The 22,827-nt window shown below is 42.1% G+C and overlaps 1 protein-coding gene across 28 annotated transcripts in view; it reads left to right on the plus strand.

Moving 5' to 3' along the window:
• LOC110496062 (plectin) overlaps window positions 1-22,556 on the plus strand; it is a 200,302-nt gene extending 177,746 nt beyond the window's left edge. For 21 of the 28 annotated variants that reach the window (XM_021571717.3, XM_021571719.3, XM_021571716.3 and 18 more), the window contains 10 exons: window positions 2,931-3,088; window positions 3,805-3,983; window positions 4,120-4,258; window positions 4,492-4,848; window positions 5,090-5,173; window positions 5,266-5,370; window positions 5,484-5,582; window positions 6,975-10,325; window positions 10,758-18,053; window positions 18,187-22,556. In XM_021571717.3, coding sequence (XP_021427392.3) covers window positions 2,931-3,088; window positions 3,805-3,983; window positions 4,120-4,258; window positions 4,492-4,848; window positions 5,090-5,173; window positions 5,266-5,370; window positions 5,484-5,582; window positions 6,975-10,325; window positions 10,758-17,123 — 10,838 coding nt within the window. In that variant the 3' untranslated portion in view covers window positions 17,124-18,053; window positions 18,187-22,556. The remainder of the gene's footprint in view (window positions 1-2,930; window positions 3,089-3,804; window positions 3,984-4,119; window positions 4,259-4,491; window positions 4,849-5,089; window positions 5,174-5,265; window positions 5,371-5,483; window positions 5,583-6,974; window positions 10,326-10,757; window positions 18,054-18,186) is intronic. The other 7 variants (XM_090208453.1, XM_090208454.1, XM_090208459.1 and 4 more) reach the window with 1 other exon arrangement.
• The last annotated feature ends 271 nt before the right edge of the window (window positions 22,557-22,827 follow it).

Genomic DNA, 22,827 nt, shown 5'->3' on the forward strand with positions numbered 1-22,827 from the left:
TGGGCCACTCACGGACATTGAGACTTGTCCCAAAGCCACTCCTGTGTTATTTTGGCTGTGTGCTTAGGGTCATTGTCTTGTTTGAAGGTGAACCGAGCTCTCTGGAGCAGGTTTTCATCAAGGATCTCTGTAAATTGCTCCGTTGATCCTGACTAGTCTCCCAGTCCCTGCCGGTGAAAAATATATTTTGGCAAACTCCAAGCGGGCTCTCATGTGCCATTTACTGAGGAATGGCTTCCGTCTGGCCACTCTACCATAAAGGCCTGATTGGTGGAGTGCTGCAGAGATGATTGTCCTTCTGGAAGGTTCTCCCATCTCCACAGAGGAACTCTGGGGCTCTGTCAGAGTGACCATCCCTGACCAAGGCCCTTCTCCCCCGATTGCTCAGTTTGGCCGGGCGGCCAGCTCTAAGAATAATCTTGGTGGTTCCAAACTTCTTCCATTTAAGAATGATGGAGGCCACTGTGTTCTTGGGGACCTTCAATGCTGCAGATGTTTTTTGGAACCATTACCCAGATCAGTGCCTTGACGCAATCCTGTCTCAGAGCTCTACAGACAATTCCTTTGACCTCATGGCTTGGTTTTGGCTCTGACATGTACTGTGGTACTGTGGGACCTTATATAGACAGGTGTGTGCCTTTCCAATCAATTGAATTTACCACAGGTGGACTCCCAAGTTGTAGAAAAATCTCAAGGATGATCAATTGAAACAGGATGTAGCTGAACTCAATGTTGAGTCTCATAGTAAAGGGTCTGAATACTAATCTAAATAAGGTATTTCTGTTTGTTGTTTTTCATAAATTTGCAAGAATTTAAAAAAACCTGTTTTCGCTTTGTCATTATGCGGTATAACAATCGTCACAAAATGTGGAAAAAGTCAAGGGGTCTGAATCCTTTCCGAAGGCACTGTATACTGTATTCTAGTCAAGTCCATTCTATTCAACTATTGCTGTAGATATACTATCCACATATTCTTCAGCTATATATATAGCTGAAGAGGGGGTAGTCCAACAGTCCAGGTCACAATGGGCAATAACAGAGCTTTTGCTCTCGTTTCTCTCACTCTTCGTACCTCTCTTGTCTCTCACCCTTCGTACCTCTCTTGTCTGTCACCCTTCGTACCTCTCTTGTCTCTCACTCTTCGTACCTCTCTTGTTTCTCACTCTTTGAACCACCCGTGTCTCTCACCCTTCGTACCGCTCTTGTCTCTCACCCTTCGTATCTCTGTCTCTCACCCTTCGTATCTCTCTTGTCTCTCACTCTTCGTACCTCTCTTGTCTCTCACTCTTCGGACCTCTCGTCTCTCACCCTTTGTACCTCTCTTGTCTCTCACTCTTTGTACCTCTCTTGTCTCTCACTCTTCGTAACTCTCTTGTCTCTCACTCTTCGTACCTCTCTTGTCTCTCACTCTTCGGACCTCTCGTCTCTCACTCTTCGCCCCTCTCGTCTCTCACCCTTCGTACCTCTCTTGTCTCTCACCCTTCGTACCTCTCTTGTCTCTCACCCTTCGTACCTCTCTTGTCTCTCACTCTTCGTACCTCTCTTGTTTCTCACTCTTTGAACCACCCGTGTCTCTCACCCTTCGTACCTCTCTTGTCTCTCACCCTTCGTATCTCTGTCTCTCACCCTTCGTATCTCTCTTGTCTCTCACTCTTCGTACCTCTCTTGTCTCTCACTCTTCGGACCTCTCGTCTCTCACCCTTCGTACCTCTCTTGTCTCTCACTCTTTGTACCTCTCTTGTCTCTCACTCTTCGTAACTCTCTTGTCTCTCACTCTTCGTACCTCTCTTGTCTCTCACTCTTCGGACCTCTCGTCTCTCACTCTTCGCCCCTCTCGTCTCTCACCCTTCGTACCTCTCTTGTCTCTCACCCTTCGTACCTCTCTTGTCTCTCACCCTTCGTATCTCTCTTGTCTCTCACCCTTCGTATCTCTCTTGCCTCTCACTCTTAGGATCTCTCGTGTCTCTCACTCTTCGGACCTCTCGTGTCTCTCACTCTTCGAACCTCTCGTGTCTCTCACTCTTCGTACCTCTCTTGTCTCTCACTCTTCGTACCTCTCTTGTCTCTCACTCTTCTAACCTCTCGTCTTTCACTCTTCGCCCCTCTCGTCTCTCACCCTTCGTACCTCTCTTGTCTCTCACCCTTCGTATCTCTCTTGTCTCTCACCCTTTGTATCTCTCTTGTCTCTCACCCTTCGTATCTCTCGTGTCTCTCACTATTCGGACCTCTCGTGTCTCTCATCTCCTCTGCCCCCTTTGTGCAGGCTGCTTCCTCCTTTATCCTCAAGCACTCCCTGGCTTAACGACCCACAGCTTTTCCTCATTGGGGCAGGAAGTCCATAGAAGGCTTGGGGATGGAGCAAGCTACCTGCAAGATATCTCTCAATTACCACTCCCCTCACCTCCCCTGCCATCTGCCACAAAAAAAAATATATATATATTTATACTCCAAACTCTGACATTGCTCGTCCAAATATTTATATTTTTTAATTCCATTATTTTACCCTTAGATTTGTGTGCATTGTTGTGTGTTGTTAGATTATTACTGCATTGTGGAGCTAGGAACACAAGCATTTCACTACACCAGCAATAACATCTGCTAAAAATGTGTATGTGACCAATATTTTATAATATTTTATTTTGACTGTGCTTTTGTACCATAACCGTGGATGCATCCCAAATGGCACCCTGTTTCCTACATAGTGCGCTACTTTTGACCACATCCCTATGAGCCCTGGTCAAAAGTAATGCACTGTATAGGGAATAGGATACCATTTGGGATGCAGCCCATGTAGCCAAATAATTTTAAGCAAATACATAGCTATATGCTCTTTGTATCATTCAATATTAATCAGGGAAGAGAGCACTGTTTTCTGATCCAGAATTCTAGTCCTATTGATCTGTAAATTCATCTTCTTCTGTTCTGTTCAGGTGAGCAAGATGAATCTGAGTGCCGAAGCTACCTGACCAAGATCAAGGACCTGTGTCTGAAGCTGGAGGGCTGTGAGACTCGCACCGTCGCACATCTGCGACAGCCCGTGGACAAGGAGCCGCTCAAGGCTTGCGCCCAGAGGACCGCTGAGCAGAAGGTACTGCAGTGACGTCACCCCTCAGTGACATTGTTTTGTTTCGTTTACTAGGATCCCCATTAGCTGTTGCACATGCTGCAGCTAGTCTTCCTGGGGTCCACACAAAATAGATGACACAGTGCATCTAGAACAACACAAGAACAACACAAAGACAATACAACAATACATTATAGGGGCACCTTGGGAGTTTTAGGGCACTTCACTATGGGTCTAACGGCAATGGAGGAAGATACATTTGCTGTTGTAGCTGTTTCTCGACCAAGACAGAAAACAATCAGTATCTATGTAATTTAGACTCCGGGGTAGCCAGGCCACTGGTTAATGGTTGCTATAACTCACACATCCAATCCCAAAGCAAACAAAGTCAATGGTAGATCTGTAATGAAGTTTGAGCCCAAATTAGATAACATGCCTATTTGAAACAGACCCAGGCCAAATTCAACATGGGGTTATTGTTTAGGAAGCTATTTAAAGTTATTTTGTGTCAAGTAAATGAAGTTAGACAGTAAAAGAGACAAACTAACATTTTTAGATCAGTCATGCTGTTTAGTATGTTCCATCTGCTCGTTTCTGATCATAAGAAGTTTCAGAAGACCTTTGTGTCCCTATTTCACTTTACAGTACATTGCTGGTTAGCTTGTTAACAACTCAATGACTGCTTGGATGCCCAGGTGGAATAGCCAGTTATGGTCCATTATTCCCTTTTCTGCTCATAGAAAGTCCAGTCAGAGTTGGAGGGCTTGAAGAAAGACCTGACCAATGTGGCTGAGAAGACAGAGGAGGTGCTGGCATCTCCTCAGCAGTCCGACTCCACCCCAGTACTGCGCTCTGAGCTGGATATTACGCTGAAGAAGATGGAGCACATCTACAGCCTGTCCTCCGTGTACCTGGACAAGTGAGTTCCTCCTGACTCTGATTGTTACGACATGCATATCAAAACCATAGGACCAATAAGTAACATCTTCAATCTAAATAGTAGATCTGAGTCATGTTACATATACAGCTAACACTATACACCATTCCTTGTTCAGACTGAAGACCATCGACATAGTGATCCGCAGCACAAAGGGAGCAGAGGACACCCTCAAAAAGTATGAAGCCCGTTTACGAGACGTAAACAAGATGCCAACAGATGAAAAAGAGGTGGAGAACTACCACACCCAGCTAAAGGTACAGTGTCTCTGTTAGAATGAACTGTATTCTATCCGTTGGTGAATAGACAATGCTTTTACATGGACTGGTTATCCGACAGTAACTTAATGATTTCTATGCATTTGTAGTGATGTTCCTCTCTCTCCCACTCTTTCTTTCTCTATCTCTCTCTCTCTCTCCTTCTCTCTTTCTCGCTCTTCCTCTCTCTTTTTCTCTCTCTCTCTCTTTGTCTCCCTCTTTCACTCTGGTAGACAATGCGTGGCGAGGCAGAGGATGACCAGAAGACGTTCGACAATCTCCAGGTGGAACTGAAAAAGGCGGCGGCCGTGAATGAGCGGATTAAGCTGGTCCACAGCGAGCACAACACCGAGATGGAACACTACCGCCAACTAGTGGCCGGGCTAGAGGAGCGCTGGCAGGTCGTGTTTGCCCAGATAGACCTGCGCCAACAGGAACTGGACTTGCTGGGGAGGCAGATGTGCGCCTACCACGAGAGCTATGACTGGCTCATCAGATGGCTCGGTGATGCCAAGCAAAGGCAGGAGAAGATCCAGGCCATACCCATCGGCGACAGCAAGGCCCTTATGCAACAGTTGGCACAGGAGAAGGTACTCTACGACTGATAATAATATTTGATTGGATTTATATAGTGCTTTTCTACCTAGATGCTCAAAGTGCTTTCCATAGTAAAGGGGAAACTCACCTCATCCACCACCAATGTGAGGCACCCAGGACAAGGTAGCAGGAGGCTTCCATTACAAATAGTGGAGATGAAGCTTCTTTGCTCGATGATGGAATATAATGTTACATTATCATGACAGTCAGTGTTCCAATCTTTTATCATTGTAGAAACTCCTAGAAGAGATCGAGAAGAACAAAGATAAGGTTGAGGAGTGTCAAAAACATGCAAGGGCATATATTGATGCGGTCAAGGTGCGTATGCAAATCACTTCAAACAAGATCATGCATATGGAGATTTGTTGCATTAATAAAATGATTATATTATGTCCATGTGTTTTCCCCAGGACTATGAGCTTCAGGTGGTGACATACAAAGCTCTGGTGGAGCCCCTGGCTTCGCCCCTTAGGAAAACCAAAATGGAGTGTGCATCTGACAATATCATCCAAGAGGTCGGTCATATAGACACGATGGGGAATTTATTTTGTAGTCTTTTACAGCTGCAGTAGCTTTAAAGTTGATAACAATTCTATGGGATTACTAAACATCTGAAATTGTCTTTCAGTATGTGACTCTGAGAACCCGCTACAGTGAGCTAATGACTCTGACCAGCCAGTACATCAAGTTTATCACGGAGACCCAGCGCCGCCTTGAGGACGAGGAGGTAATTGAGGGACACATTGAAGGCAGGCAGCAGCTCCCTGCTCCCGACAACTTGAATTAAACCCACCAACCATAATAACAATCGCCTGGTCCGAGATCTGTTTGTGCGCCCATGTCAACTATTTAGATGTTTGGCATGTCAAGGAGTGACATGATGGCACAAACAGACTTGAATACCCAGGCGATAACAACAATTACTATAAAACACTCTCTTTATGTATTAATTAAAGGGTTCAATATATTTTAGCTGATGTGGTCTATGAGGAAATTAATTAGTTTTAGTATAGCTCATCGCAGTATGGAAGGTGAGTAATAAAAAATAGTCATTTCAAATTCTGGTGCTGCAACACATCCCTAAGACATCACTAACAGTATCTGTCTCTCATTCTCCCTATACTGTGGTTCATGGATGTGTAATAAGTCTTTAAATTACACTTGCAAGTTAGTTTTCCTACAGTATCCAATCAAATCTGAAGCAAACATCAGGCTCCCCATTCAACCCCAGCATTTTCTTCTGCAATTGAATTTGTTGTTTCACTCTTGAAACAAAATATTTCTGCACACTCCATTTTCTCTGATCTGGTGATTAGGACTCTGCAGTCTGACTAACTACCAACTCAGAATGATTATTTCAAGTGACCAGTTTTGTTTGCCCCTTTATTTTCCAACCTAACTCCGTCTAAGCATATTCTCTATGGGTAATACACTCTTTGCAAATTATTATTTTTCAGCTTCTTCTCCTTTCAAGTTTAGTTCCAATTTTAGTCCAAGGTAATACAATCTTAGTCCAAGGTAAAGTTGAAGAGTAGTAGCCAAGTCAGTACATTGAAAAGTGTTATTTGATTGATTCGTATTTTATCTTAGAAATGAAAGATTAAATGGCTACTTCAAAAGACCCAAGGTAAAATTGGCATGATATACCATTCAAGATCCCAATAGTGTTGTGAAAATGTCTCATTATATGTGCCATACATTAAGTAAATGTGACGAGACATGTGTGATTATTTCCCTAAAGCAAATAACAAACATTTCTCTCCCTAGATAACAAATGTTTTTTCACTTGAAGTAACGTTTTATTCTACAATGGGGTCCGAAATGATTGACACCCTTGATAAAGATGAGCAGAAATTACTGTATAAAATACATCATTCAAATACTGAGCTATATTGTATGTTCAAAAACATTGGAACTTTTTAAATTATTTATTTTTTAAAGTCAGTTTTGCTCATCTTTATCATGAGTGTCAATCATTTCGGACCCCACTGTATGTGCACCTACATGTACTTAAACGTTTGACTTTTTTTGAGTAATTCAATCAACTCAAACATTTATATTCTAACACTGTAATACTTAACATTGTTTTTCCCTTTACTTTTTGCTTCCACTAATACAGAAAGCTACTGAAATACTAAAGAAGGAGGAGAGAAAAAAGCTGTCTGAGATGCAGGCTGAATTAGACAAACAAAGACAGTTAGCTGAGGCACACGCAAAAGCTATCGCTAAAGCGGAACAAGAAGCCCAGGAGCTCAAGTTGAAAATGAAAGAAGAGGTCAGCAGGAGGGAGGTTGTGAAAGTGGATTCTGAGAAACAGAAGCACAACATACAGCAGCAGCTGCACGAACTCAAGAACCTGTCAGAGCAAGAGATCCAATCCAAGAGCCAGCAGGTTGAGGAGGCACTGTACAGTCACACCAAGATAGAAGAGGAGATCCACATCATCAGAATCCAATTAGAGACCACCATAAAGCAGAAGGCCACTGCTGAGGCCCAAGTTCAGCAGCTCAGGGACATGGCTGTCGAGGCTGAGAGACTGAGAAAAGTTACTCAGGAGGAGGCAGAGAAGCTTCGCAAGCAGGTGAATGAAGAGACTCAGAAAAAGCGCAACGCGGAGGAGGAGCTGAAACACAAAGCGGAGGCAGAACAAGAGGCTGCCAAGCAAAAGCAGAAGGCCCTGGATGAGGTGCAGAAGTTCAAGATGCAAGCTGAAGAGGCAGAGAGGCGCATGAAACAGGCAGAGGAGGAGAAGCAGAGGCAGGTCATGGTTGCAGAGGAGGTGGCACAGAAGAGTGCCGCCACCGAGCTGCAAACCAAACGCATGTCCTTTAACGAGAAGGCAGTAAAGCTCGAGGCATCACTGAAACAAGAACAGGACACTGTTATTCAGTTGCAGGAACAGGCAGAGCGCCTCAAGAAGCAACAAGAAGAAGCCAACAAAGCCAGGGAGGAAGCAGAGAAGGAACTTGAGAAGTGGAGGCAGAAAGCCAACGAGGCACTCCGTTTGAGACTCCAGGCCGAGGAAGATGCCCATAAGAAGAGCCAGGCTCAGGAGGAAGCAGAGAAGCAGAAAGAGAACGCTCAGCGAGAGGCAAAGAAAAGGGCTAAGGCTGAAGAGGCTGCTCTTAAGCAAAAGGAAATGGCAGAGAAGGAGCTGGAGAAACAGAGGAAATTGGCAGAGGGAATGGCCCAGCAGAAACTCTCTGCAGAGCAAGAGCTAATTCGCCTAAGGGCTGACTTTGACCATGGTAAGCAACAGAGGTCTCTATTGGATGAAGAGCTCCAGCGCCTGAAAAATGAGGTTAATGCTGCTGTAAAACAAAGGAAAGAGCTAGAAGATGAACTGGCCAAAGTAAGACGTGAAATGGAAGTTCTTCTTCAGATGAAGTCCAAAGCTGAGAAGGAGACCATGTCTACAACAGAGAAAAGCAGAAATCTCCTTGAGTCTGAGGCATCGAAAATGAGACAACTAGCTGAAGAGGCGACTAAGCTGAGATCAATTGCTGAAGACGCAAAGAAGCAGAGGCAGGTAGCAGAGGATGAGGCAGCTCGGCAAAGAGGAGAGGCTGAGAAGATACTCAAAGAAAAACTGGCAGCCATTAATGAAGCAACTTGTCTGAAAACTGAAGCTGAGATTGCCCTGAAGGATAAAGAGGCAGAAAATGAGCGACTTAGGAGAAAAGCCGAAGATGAGGCTTATCAGAGAAAGGTCCTGGAAGACCAAGCAAAACAGCACAAGCAAGACATTGATGAAAAGATCACCCAGCTTAAGAAAACATCTGATTCTGAATTGGAGAGGCAGAAGAAGATTGTAGAGGAAACTCTTAAGCAGAGGAGGGTGGTCGAAGAGGAGATTCGCATACTAAAACTAAACTTTGAGGAGGCATCAACAGGCAAGTTGGATCTTGAGTTGGAGTTGAACAAGCTTAAAGGCATTGCAGATGAGACACATAAGAACAAAGTCAAGGCGGAGGAAGAATCAGAGAAACTCAGAAAGCATGCTTTAGAGGAGGAGATCAAAAGGAAGCAAGCTGAAGAGAAAGTAAAAAAGATCACTGCAGCAGAGGAAGAGGCAGCGCGACAATGCCAGGCAGCTCAGAATGAAGTGGAGCGCCTTAAAAAGATTGCTGCTGATGCTAACAAGCAAAAGGAGGATGCTGACAAAGAAACAGAGAAACAGATTGGTCTAGCCAAAGAGGCTGCACAGAAATGTAGTGCTGCAGAAAAGAGAGCACAGGCTGTTCTGGTCAAGCAGAAAGAGGACAATCTTTTCCAGGGCAAGCTCAAAGAGGAGTTTGACAAGGCTAAAAATCTTGTACAAGAAGCTGAGAAGGCGAAGGAGAAAGCTGAGAAAGAGGCTGCTTTACTCCGTCAAAAAGCAGAGGATGCTGAGAAGCAGAAGAAAGCAGCTGAAGCTGAGGCTGCCAAACAGGCCAAGGCTCAGGGGGATGCTGAGAGACTGAGGATGGAAGCAGAGCAGGAGGCTGCAAAGCAAGCAGAAGCTGAGGCTGCTGCTCTGAAACAGAAACAGCAGGCAGATGCAGAGATGGCCAAGCACAAAAAGCTAGCTGAACAAACAGTGAAGCAGAAGAAACAAGTTGAGCAGGAGCTGACAAAGGTGAAACTACGACTGGATGAGACTGATAAGCAGAAATCTGTTTTGGATGAAGAGCTTCAGCGCCAGAAGGATGAAGTTAGCAATGCTGTCAAGCAGAAAGCTCAAGTGGAGGATGAGCTATTCAAGATCAAGGTCCAGATGGAGGAGCTGGTCAAACTTAAGCTTAGAATTGAGAATGAAAACCAGCGTCTCATGAGTAAAGACAAAGATAATACTCAGAAATTCTTGGAAGAGGAAGCTGAGAACATGAAGAAGCTTGCGGAGGATGCTGCCAGGCTAAGCTTAGAAGCTCAGGAGGCAGCCCGAGAGAGACAGATTACAGAGTCCGAGCTTGAAGAACAGAGGGCTCTTGCTGACAAAATGCTGAAGGAGAAAATGCAAGCTATCCAAGAAGCAGCTAAACTGAAAGCTGAGGCAGAGAATCTCCAGAAACAAAAGGACAAGGCTCAGAAGCAGGCCCAAAAACTGCTGGAGGACAAGCAGCAGATGCAGCAACGCTTTGAGGAGGAGACAGAGGGCTTCCAAAAATCCCTAGAGGCTGAGCGCAAGAGGCAGCATGAAGCTACGGTGGAGGCAGAAAAACTGAAGCTTAGGGTGACACAGCTTAGTGATGCTCAGTCTAAAGCAGAAGAGGAGGCCAAGAAATTCAAGAAACAAGCAGATGAGATCAGGGTTCGTCTCCAAGAGAAAGAGCAACATGCTTCTGAAAAAGTAATTGTAGAGAAACTGGAGGTGCAGAGATTACAGAGCAGCAAAGAGTCTGATGACCTACGCAAAGCCATAGCTGACCTTCAGAAAGAAAATGAGAAATTACAAAAAGAGGCTGCAGATCTACAGAACAATTCTAAAGAGGTATTGCAGAATGTGAAATAATCCTGTGAAATAAAAAGTGCAAACCCCTTTGCAAATATCCATAAACTTCTCAAAAACACTAACACATAAGGGAGGTCCAAAGTTACTATTCATGTGAATTGCAGAGACTGTCAACAATACTAAGTGTCCAGCAATTTCTCATGAATTACCATATGTTGCTGCACTTTGTAAATCCAATTATGTTTTCTAGCAAATGTTTATAATTGCATTTCAAAATTAAACCGATTTCAAATAAATTTCCAATCATAGAATACAGAATACAGTTATATGCTCTATATACAATACCATTTATATATAAATATATTGATTATATTATTTAGCAGTTATAATCAGTGTAATAGAATGTTAAGAACATGTGAAGAAGGTATGTTTGGAGTTGTATTAATTTTGTCTTTTTTTTCTCCAAATTAGATGGCCAATGCCCAACAGGAACAAATTAAAAAGGAAAAGATCGTTCTTGAGCAGACTTTCCTGACAGAAAAACAATTGTTGTTGAAAAAAGAAAAGCTCATTGAAGAAGAGAAAAATAAGCTTGAGAAACAGTTTGAGGATGAGGTTAAGAAGGCCAAAGATCTCAAAGATGAGCAGGATCGTCAAAGGAAGCAGATGGAACAGGAGAAGAAGAAACTCCACGCTACAATGGATGCCGCTGTTAAAAAGCAGAAGGATGCTGAGGAGGAGATGAGCAACAAGCAGAAAGAGATGCAGGATCTTGAAAAGAAAAGGCTTGAACAAGAGAAATTGTTGGGTGAGGAGAATGAAAAGCTTCGAGAGAAGCTGCAGCAACTTTCTACATTAAAAACATCAGCAAAATCCCACACTAAAGAAATGGAGATGCAAACGGATGAGGTCCCTGAAGATCAGCTGATTGCAATGACAATGGTGGGAACAACAAAGAAAGTATACGATGGGTCTGCAGTAGTAGATGGTGAGAAGAAAAACGAAGAATTACCATTTTCTTTTGATGGGATTAGGGAGAAGGTTCCTGCCAGCAGGCTCCATGACATTGGTATACTGAACAAGAAGGACTTTGATAAGCTGAAAAAAGGCAAAACCACAGTGAAAGACCTGAGCAAGACTGAGAAAGTGAAAACATGTCTCAAAGGCAAGAATAGTGTTGGCGGAGTCTTGACTGCAGCCAAGCAAAAAATGAGTGTGTATCAGGCCATGAAAGAGAATAAACTTTCTCCTGGCGCTGCCACAATGCTTCTTGAAGCTCAGGCAGCATCTGGGTTCATCATCGATCCAGTGAAAAACAGAATGCTCACTGTGGATGAAGCTGTAAAGGAGGAATTAATAGGTCCAGAACTCCATAACAAAATGCTTTCTGCAGAAAAAGCAGCTACTGGTTACAAAGATCCTTACACTGGAGACAAAATCTCACTCTTTGAGGCCATGAAAAAAGGTCTGATTGAACAAGACCAGGCCGTTAGACTTCTGGATGCTCAGATTGCAACTGGTGGAATAATTGACCCTGTTAATAGTCACCGTGTGCCTCTCCAGACAGCCTATAAGCAGGGCCAATTGGATGCTGAGATGAGCAAAACTCTATCAAACCCTACTGATGACTCAAAGTTATTCATTGACCCAAGCTCTCAGGAGAGCCTCACTTATCAGCAACTATTGGAGAAATGCACCCCAGATGCAGAGACAGGCCTACTTATGTTACCAATCACAGAGAAAGCTACACAAAGTGACAAGACCTACACAACTGAAGAAACTAAAGATGTACTCACTAAAGCGAATATCTCTGTACCATTTGGAAGATTCCAAGGAAAGACTGTGACCATTTGGGAAATCATTAACTCAGAGTATTTCACAGAGGCACAGAGGAAGGATCTGATTCGCCAGTACAAGACCGGAAAAATTACTGTGGAAAAAATTATCAAAATTGTAATTAGCGTTGTGGAAGACAAAGAGAAGAGGAATGAAATTGTGTTTGACGGTCTGAGGATTCCTGTCACTGCAGCTGAACTTCTAGAATCTAAGATCCTCAATAAAGACCTGTTCAACAAATTGCATAATGGTAAAACAACTGTCAAAGAAATCTCTGAGATGGAGCCTGTTAAGAAAGCCTTAAGGGGTACACATAGCATTGCTGGAGTGATCATTGAGTCAACAAATGAGAAAATACCATTCTATCAAGCTGTAAAGGAACAGATGCTCTCTCCCGAGACTGCATTGACTCTTCTTGAGGCTCAAGCTGGGACTGGATTTGTAATTGACCCTGTCAAAAATCAGAAGCTCACTGTGGATGAGGCTGTTAAATCAGGTCTTGTTGGCCCAGAGATGCATGAAATACTTGTGTCTGCAGAGAGAGCTGTTAATGGGTACAAAGATCCCTACACTGGAAAGAATCTATCCCTATTTGAGGCAATGTTGAAAGACCTCATTAAGAAAGACCAGGGTATCCGTCTGCTAGAGGCTCAGCTTGCAACTGGGGGTATAATTGATCCAGTTAAAAGTTATCACATCCCACATGATGTTGCCTGCAAACGTGGATATTTTAACGATGAAACAAACAAGACCTTGAGCAGCAACACTGATGAAACTAAAGTTTTCTTTGATCCTAACATGTGGGAGAATGCATCTTATGTACAACTCATGAAAAAATGTGTCACTGACAAAGAGACTGGTTTTCCATTTCTTCCGCTCTCAGAGAAAGCAATTCAAAAGTCAAAAGAGGGACATTATAAGTCAAAAGAGGAACATCAATACACTGAGGTCCAGATCAAATATGCCCTGAACCAGGCAACTATGGATCTGCCGTATGGACCTTTCAAAGGAAGGAAAGTCACTATTTGGGAGATCATAAACTCTGAATATATTACAGAGGAACAAAGAATCGAGTTGATTCGACAGTACAGAACTGGAACAGTGACTATTGAAAGAATGATTACAATCATTGTCACAATGGTTGATGAAAAGGAGGCTAAGAAACAGGAAAAGGAACAGGCCAGCTTTGAAGGGCTTAGGTCATCGGTCACTGCCAGCTCATTGTTTGAATCCAAAATAATTGATAAAGCTACATATGATCAACTCCAACAGGGTAAAAAGAAACCCAAAGAAATCAGTGACATTGACTCAGTCAGAAAGTACTTGCAAGGAACAGATGGACAGATTGTAGGCATCTATATGGGCGAATCAAAGGAAAAGGTTAGCATTTATCAAGCAATGAAGAAGAACATATTGAGACAAAATACAGGTCTTTCGTTGCTCATGGCACAAGCAGCAACCGGTTTCATTATCGATCCTGTCAAAAACCAGAGGTACACTGTGGATGATGCTGTGAAAGCAGGAGTTGTTGGTCCTGAGGTTCACGAGAAACTTCTGTCAGCAGAGAAAGCAGTGACTGGCTACAGAGATCCATACACGGGCAACACGATTTCCCTCTTCCAAGCCATGAAGAAGGAGCTTGTGCTACGAGAACATGCTATTCCCCTGTTGGAAGCTCAGGTGGCCACAGGAGGGATTATTGATCCAGTCAGCAGCCACTGTGTTCCAAATGATGTGGCCTTCCAACGTGGCTATTTCAATAAGCAAATGGCTAATAACTTCACTGACCCCTCAGGGGATATCAAAGCTTTCATTGATCCCAACAATAATGAAAGTTCCACCTACAAACAACTGCAAGAGAAATGCATAAGAGATGCAGATACCGGTCTGTGCTTCCTGCCGTTATCAAAGGCTGAAGCTCAAAGTCCCGTGGAAAAGTCATACGTATACACTGAAGAAATGGCACAGACAGACTTGACTAACACTCAAGTGGATATCCCTCATCAGAGCTATGCAGGGAAGGTAATGACCCTATGGGATGTCATGGGGTCAAACCTTCTCCCCGAGGAGGAAAAGCTAAGGCTCCTGGAGCAGTATCGCCTCGGGCAAATCACAAAGGAGAGAATGATCATCATTGTCATTGAAATCATTGAACAAAGGGAGATACTGAAAGGAGAGCAGAGCATGTCCTGTGATGTGATCAGACGAAGAGTCACTATTGAGGAGCTCTATAGTTCTCGCATTATCGACCTTCAAACATACAACATGTTGAAGCAAGAGAAGAAAACTATCCGGGAGGTAATGGAAATGCCGTCTGTAAAGCAGTATTTGTTTGGCACAGGCAGTATTGCTGGAATCCTCTCAGACTCCCCCTCTAAGGTTAGTATTTACCAGGCCATGAAGAGAGGTCTCATTAAGCCTGATTTTGCTATCAGTCTCCTGGAGGCCCAAGCAGCAACAGGATTCATCATTGACCCTGTGAAAGAAGAATTGCTAACAGTTGACGAAGCTGTGCGCAAAGGGCTAGTCGGCCCTGAAATCCATGACAAACTTCTCTCTGCCGAGAGGGCAGTCACTGGCTACAAGGATCCTTACAGTGGAAAAGTAATCTCGCTCTTCCAAGCGATGAAAAAAGACCTTGTTCCTGAGGACTATGCCCTGAGGCTCCTTGAAGCCCAGGCTTCCACTGGGGGACTTATGGATCCAGAATATTACTTTCACCTTCCCACAGATGTTGCCATGCAACGCGGATACATCAATAAGGAAACGCATGACAGGATCACTGATCCAAACAGTGATGTACAAGGTTATGTTGATCCAACCACAGAGGAGAGACAGACCTATGCCCAGCTGCTGAAGAGATGCAAAGCTGATAAAGAGAGTGGTCTGCGATTACTTTCACTGGCCGACAGAAGGCTGCTTTTCAAGGGTCTCAGAAAGCAAATCACCTTAGATGAGCTGCTTCGTTCACAGATTATTGACCAAAAGACATACAATGATCTCACTGAAGGCCTTATCTCAGTAGAAGAGGTCAGCAGAGAAGTGAAGAAGTACCTTGAGGGCACAAGCTGCATTGCCGGAGTATATGTAGAATCCAGCAAAGACCGTCTTTCCATCTACCAAGCAATGAAAAAGAACATGATAAGACCCGGGACAGCCTTTGAACTTCTTGAGGCTCAAGCAGCAACAGGATATATAATTGACCCAATAAAGAACCTGAAGCTGAATGTTGGTGAAGCTGTTAAAATGGGAGTTGTTGGTCCAGAGTTCAAAGACAAGCTCATCTCTGCTGAGCGTGCCGTTACAGGCTACAGGGATCCGTACTCTGGCAAGATCATCTCTCTATTCCAGGCCATGAAAAAGGGTCTCATTCTGAAAGACCACGGCATTCGCCTATTGGAAGCCCAAATTGCCACTGGTGGGATCATTGACCCAGAAGAGAGTCACCGCTTGCCAGTCGAGATGGCCTACACACGTGGCCTGTTTGATGAGGAGATGAATGGCATTCTTACAGACCCATCTGATGACACTAAAGGCTTCTTTGACCCTAACACTGAGGAGAACCTCACTTACCTGCAACTGATGGAGCGATGTATGATTGACCCGGAAACTGGACTAGCACTTTTGCTGTTGAAAGAAAAGAAACGTGAGAGGAAGACATCCTCTAAATCGTCTGTGCGTAAACGCAGAGTAGTCATTGTTGACCCAGAGACAGGCAAAGAGATGTCTGTATATGAGGCATATCGCAAAGGACTTATAGATCAACAGACCTACATGGAGCTTGCAGAGCAAGAGTGTGAGTGGGAGGAGATTACTATATCCTCATCTGATGGTGTTGTGAAGTCCATGATCATTGATAGGAGGTCTGGCCGACAGTATGACATTGATGATGCAATCACAAAGGGCCTCATTGACCAGTCTGCTCTGGATCAATACCGTGCTGGAACTCTGTCCATCACAGAGTTTGCAGACATGTTGTCCGGAAACATAACTGGCACCAGATCCAGGTCATCCTCTTTTGGGTCCACATCATCTTACTCCAGTAGCCCAGCTCCCTCTATCAAACCCCCAGCAACAATATGGAATGACCCAACAGAAGAAACCGTGCCTGTGGCTGGAATACTGGATACTGACACATTGGAAAAGGTGTCTGTCACAGAAGCCATGCACAGAAATCTTGTGGACAATATCACAGGTCAAAGATTGCTGGAGGCTCAGGCTTGCGTTGGTGGCATCATTGATCCAAACACTGGAGAGAAGTTCTCAGTTTCAGATGCAATGAACATGGGACTTGTGGATAAGATCATGGTTGACCGAATCAACCTGGCACAGAAGGCCTTCAATGGATTTGAGGATCCCAGAACCAAAAAAAAAATGTCTGCTGCACAAGCATTAAAAAAAGGGTGGTTGTACTATGAGGCGGGTCAGAGATTCCTGGAAGTACAATATCTAACTGGTGGTTTGATCGAACCAGAGGTCACTGGCAGAGTTCCACTAGACGTTGCAGTCAACAAGGGCACCCTAGATGCACGTACTGCACAAAAGCTACGAGATGTCAGTGGATACTCCAAATACCTCACCTGTCCAAAGACAAAGCTTAAGATCTCGTACAAGGATGCCATGGATAGAAGCATGATTGAGGAGGGTTCTGGTCTGCGTCTGTTGGAAGCCTCTTCTCAATCAAGTAAAGGCCTTTACAGTCCCTACAGTGTTAGCGGTTCTGGGTCAGCATCCGGTTCCCGGCCCGACTCAAGAACTGGCTCCAGGTCAGGCTCCAGACGAGGGAGCTTTGATGCCACAGGCTCTGGTTTCTCCACTAACTTTTCCCCCTCCTCCTTCAGCTCGACGAGCTATGGGCGCAGATATAATGCAGGATTACAAAGCGGACTTAGCATGGATGAGCTAGCACAGGCCCTGACATCATTAGCAATGGGCAGGAACTGCAGTTCTGAAGAGAGAATATTCACCACAATACAACCCAATTACTCACCAGTTGCCTAATTCTTATTAGAAAAATAGACTACCTTTATTCTGCTCTGCATGTCGTTATTATGGGGCTTTTCTGCAGTATATTATACATCTTTTTGCTGGCTTTACATTTTGTCCATATTTTATTCAGTTAAATCTTTTTGAAGTACATTTTTGGTTGCTCTTTTTTGTTTTGTGTAGTCTGAGAAGTCACATTTTTGTAGACTGTAATGGCAATGTTGCCATTATTTATATGCTTACATACAGAAGAGCTGTATTCAACCTATTCTATTTTTAATTTTAGCAACTACAATGATATTGATAATAACGTTTTCAGTGTTAGACATATTTTTTTCATTTTTAATCCAGCTTGTTATTAGTTCTAATTCATTATACTTCTATAGTTACATTTTCAAACATTTGAGTAAAAATTATATTTTGATTTTTGATATATTTCTGTTAAATTCCATCAAAGAAAGAACCATATCTATTATAAAGTATACCTTTTTATGGCAAAAACAAATTAGATGTAAAAGCTGTTAAACGGATGTCTGTCATTACAAATATATAGAAAGGAAAGCATCCAATCTGCAGAGTAGAATAAGGAGTCACAGGACAATGAATTATTATAACACTGGAAGAAATGCTTAAACAAAAACCAAGCTTCAAGATCTTTTCTCATCTCGGCTACAGTGCCGCTAATACTTTGCTAATGTTTGGATTCTACCTATCCCCTTCTTGTAATATACAATGGACTACCAATCAGTTAAAACTATGCAGTCTTTATACAGTCAAGCACCTTATGGAGAGAGCATTCCAAGGATGGCAATCCCAACATAATATAACCTGGACAAACTCACTTGAAGTGAAAGATGCCCCAAATCACCAGGAAACAGCTCGGTCTCATCTCAAGCTGAAATAACTTCTCAGCAGAACCATTGCTTCTCTGGAGACTTTTGAAAGGTAAGTCTCTAAATCCTTTCTTTGATTTTATATTTTTTTGCTAGATGTGAATCTTAAATAAATGCTGTATCTTCAAGTATTTTTTTCTTCATTTTGTTGAAATCTAAGTTTTGTCTGTATTTGACTCCCTTAGCCATCTCCACTCCTCCTCTGTGTGCTGATGCTTTGATGTCTTCCAATATCCTGAGAACCTCAAGTCAAAAAGAAGATCACCGGCAATGTTCAAGACTGCACCGACATACATGTCCATCATTTGTTTTAGACTTTTTATTTTTCTGCCATTTATTCAAAAAATAAAGGAAGATGTTGTTAACTGAGCAAAATAGAATGAATCACTGCTTTGACCGTCTTCAACCTTGCGTCTCACTTTGACCCTCGGCCTGCTCACCTCCACCTGATCTCAGTAACAGTCTTAACCACCTCCACACAAACCACAACCTTGCGTCTAACTTTGACCCTCTGCCTGCTCACCTCCACCTGATCTCAGTAACAGTCTTAACCACCTCCACACAAACCACAATTGCTGTATTGAAATGTTTTTGTAAGTGCCTGCATATTCAATGCATCAAAGGGTTGCGTCGATTACAAGGTGTGAATTGTACTGTAAATTGAGTGATTCACAACTGGAGAAAAAAACTGACACAGTTACCATAGTTCAAATTATATATTATCATTATTATCAGGTATTTCCCAAGTTCATGACACAATTTATGCATCATACAGTATTCATACCGCATCAAAACCCTTTTATTTCTATATAATACAACTAAGAACATTTGTACAGGGCTAATATTTAAATAAATGTTTAGAGCTAAAAATAATTATAACATTTGAAATGTACTGACAAGCTATGTACTGTACACTGTATTATACACTGAATGTACAAAACATTATGCACACCTTCCTAATATTGAGTTGCACCCCATTTTGCCCTCAGAACAGCCTCATTTCGTCGGGGCATGGACTACAAGGTGTTGAAAGCGTTCCACAGTGATGCTGACCCATGTTGACTCTTAATGCTTCCCACAGTTGTGTCAAGTCAGCTGGATATCTTTTGGGTGGTGGACCATTCTTGATACACATGGGAAACTGTTGAGCGTGAAAAACCCAGCAGGGTTGCAGTTCTTGACACACTCAAACTGGCACCTGCTACCATACCATGTTCAAAAGCAGGTAAATATTTTGTCTTGCCCATTCACTCTCTGAATGGCACACAAAATCCATGTCTCAATTGTCTCAAGGCTAAAAAATACTCCTTTAACCTGTCTCCTCCCCTTCATCTACACAGATTTAAGTGGATTTAACAGGTGACATCAATAAGGGATCGTAGCTTTCACCTGTCACCTGGTCAGTTTATCATGGAAAGAGTAGATGTTCCTAATGTTTTGTACAGTCAGTGTAAATTTGAAAAATATCTTTAAGCTTAATCACTTGTTGCCTCCTAAACCAGTGTTCATATTTTCCACCACAATTGTTTGTTTTATTGTTCCTTAAAAGTGCTTTCCTTTGTAAAAAAAAATCTAAATTTCCATAATATTGTCATACATATTTTATTATTGCTTTGCATGTTTGATCCCCCTTTAAATGACATTCAGCTTATCTTATGAAGGCTTCATAAAGCCTTCATAAGCACTACATAAATGTGTTACAAAGTATCTATGACCGTATGTCATGCTTTGTAAATGGTTCATAAATGTGTCATAATCACCCATGTCAAATGTGACATAACCCTCTATGTGGAATATGATAGCAACATGTGCTTTATAAAGGGAGACATGTTGGGTCAAGGGATTGGAATACGCTCTAAAGTGAAGTCATGTTAGTCACAATACACCTAATCTCATTCCCAGACACATCCGCCCAAATATGCGGAATGTCTGCTTGACCAACACATTAAACTTGGCCTTCATTAGTTAGGGTTAGGTTTAAAATCTCATTTTAAGAAGATCAATTGTGGAAATGGGCAGGGTTTAGCAATAATTATGACTTTTTAACTGTGTTAACTAGTGATGATGACAAGTACTTTATTCTGGAAGGTCACTCCTATAGAATTCTATGGTCACTCCACTAAGGCCAGCTTTGAATGGCTGATATCACAGGCTTAAATGTGTGGTGTGTTCAATAGTCTAGGGACGACATTACACCAAGAAACACTGACCTTTATGAAAGCCCCCAACCTAAAAACATTGAAAATGACTGTCTTCTGGCGCCAAGTTACATGTTCCTCAGTACACGCACACACAAAACAAGCCATACCGTGCGTTGTTGGGCCCATCAGGTCTTTGCAAGTCCATCAGCCCATTTAAATACCTCTTACACCCTACAGTAACCTTTGGATCATGATAGAACCTTCATAATTCAGTCGAACGTTAATAACCTATTTATTTACACTGTAGTGTCCTGTAATACTTGCATAGTCCTGTAAAGACTCTATTTTGCATGACGCTGTACTTAAGTCAGACCCCTTTGGTGATTTATAACACATGCATAAATGCCTTGTATCATATGAAGCTGTACTGACTATAAAGTCAGACACCTATGGTCATTCATAACAGACCCATAAAGGCTTAATGATGTAAACACAAATGTATTAACACTTAAGAAATGATCACTAAAAACTAAAACAAATAAACAGTAAAGACAAATACATTAAGTTTCAAAAAGTCCAGCAAAGCAATTATATTGAACATTACACAGAACTGTGAATATTGTAGCCTGTCCCTGAGCTAGTGGATTAATGGTTCTTGCCTCTCTGCCTGCTGGAGGTACTGCATGTTGGTTCCAACCTTAAAAGTAACAACAAAGAAAGTTAGCATGTCTGTTTTTCTGTGCAGCGCCATAAACTCTAAATGGGGAGATGGGAAACTCCATTTGATTCGTATGATTCTATTATTTAATGTACAAATGTGATGACATGACTATGAGACATGTCTGTATCTAAGAGGATTTTTATTTAGCTGAGCCTGCTAGCTAGCAACATTTTGGCGAGCTAGCAATTGCTGTGAAGTTACCGAAATTATTTGAAATAACGACTGAGGTAGCTACAGTATGGAATTTAACTCAACTCTAGTCATTTAAATTACAATGAATAAATGTTAACTTGTTTATCACTGTCCAGTGGCACCACAATTGGGCATTTTGATTTGCGAACTCATCACATGATCAGCATCTTGTCGGTAACGCTAAAAAAATACTTCCGGGTCACGGAATTTAGGAATTCTTCCAAATAAAAGTACGTCATGTATTGAATTCATAGTATAAAAGTGTCAATAATCTGTATTCATGATATATGAAAAATAGTTGTCTAAACATTAACAATGATTCATATATGTTCATATATAGGTGACATTTGTATTAAATTTGGAATGCAAATCACTGTACAGTGTACGGTACGGAGTGTTGCTGGCCTTTTACTCCACCCATTCCATTGGTGGTCATAATGCTAATCACTGCACATAATCATCACATGTGCGATTGTTCCGTAACAAAAAGCCCTCTAACCAAACAACAATGCAGGGCATGAGCACTGAATTCAAGGGCAACTACACTCAAAATATATGATTCTTAGATTTTTCACATACCTCAAAAGTCATCCCCTAATGCGGCTTAAGCTTTGTGGTGAAGACAGAAAATCAAATGTTGTAGTTTTTCAATTAAAAACTTGAAAAAAATGAGAACCTGAAACAATTGGGGAAATCTGAAACCTGGAAAAACAAAACTGAGAACATTTTATTTGGGAAAACAAAACATAAGTAAGCAAAAAATCTAAATGGATTTTAAAATGCCTCACCAACGTGTGTCAACCTGCAGCACAGTATTTTGGGGAAAGTTGAGGTCTGGTCCAATATTGACTATGCACACAAGAGGGAAAGAAGTTGTGCCATCCTAGAAATGTTTTAAAATAATATCAAATTTAGCAGCCGCTTTTATCAAAAGTGACTCACAGTCATGCGTGAATATATTTTTATGTATGAGTGTTTTCAGGAACCCACTCTCCTGGCACTGCAATGCTCTACCAAGATGCATGACAGGGTTATAAATGCTTTGTGAACCTTCAATTTAATATGATTTATAAAGCCTTTTTTTAAGCTGTGCTTATTCCATCGTTTATAAAGTACAGGTTTATGTCATATTTGACATCGTGGGTTATGTCACATGTGAGACATAACCCATTATGTCACACAGTTATGCCACATTTATGAACTCTTTATAAAGCATGACATATGCTTGTAGATGATTTGTAACACATGTATGTAGTGTTTATGAAGCCTTTATAAGCTGCACGTCATTTAAAGCAGGACATTTAACTTGGTTGAAAATATAAATAGTTGTATCCATTTGAGAATACATTTTTGGTTGTGAAGCCTTTTAAAAATGTTTGAAGGATTTACTTTAAAGTTGGGTTTTCAAGCATGCTTACAATGGCGTTTTGAAAGGGTGACATTGTATTTTAATGTAACACCTAACAGAATGTAAATAAACTTATGAGGCATCAACACAAAAGTCCATGCAATGTCTTGAGTAATTAAATGTTTTTCCTGATGCAAATATGTTCGCATGTAGATAATTACACTCAAACAATATCACATTTCAGAGAAGACCCAGATGGAGACAGTGTTGAAGTAACAAAAGTTTATTACTAGAACAGGGGGCAGGAAAAACGACAGGTCAAGAGCAGGCAGAGGTCAGTAATCCAGATCAGAGTCCATAAGGTACAGAATGGCAGGCAGTCTCAGGGTCAGGGCAGGTAGAGGTCAATGATCCAGTGTGGTGG

Source organism: Oncorhynchus mykiss, chromosome 18 (assembly GCF_057628025.1).
Source record: "Oncorhynchus mykiss isolate SJ-2025 chromosome 18, ASM5762802v1, whole genome shotgun sequence".
NCBI classification, from domain to species: Eukaryota; Metazoa; Chordata; class Actinopteri; order Salmoniformes; family Salmonidae; genus Oncorhynchus; species Oncorhynchus mykiss.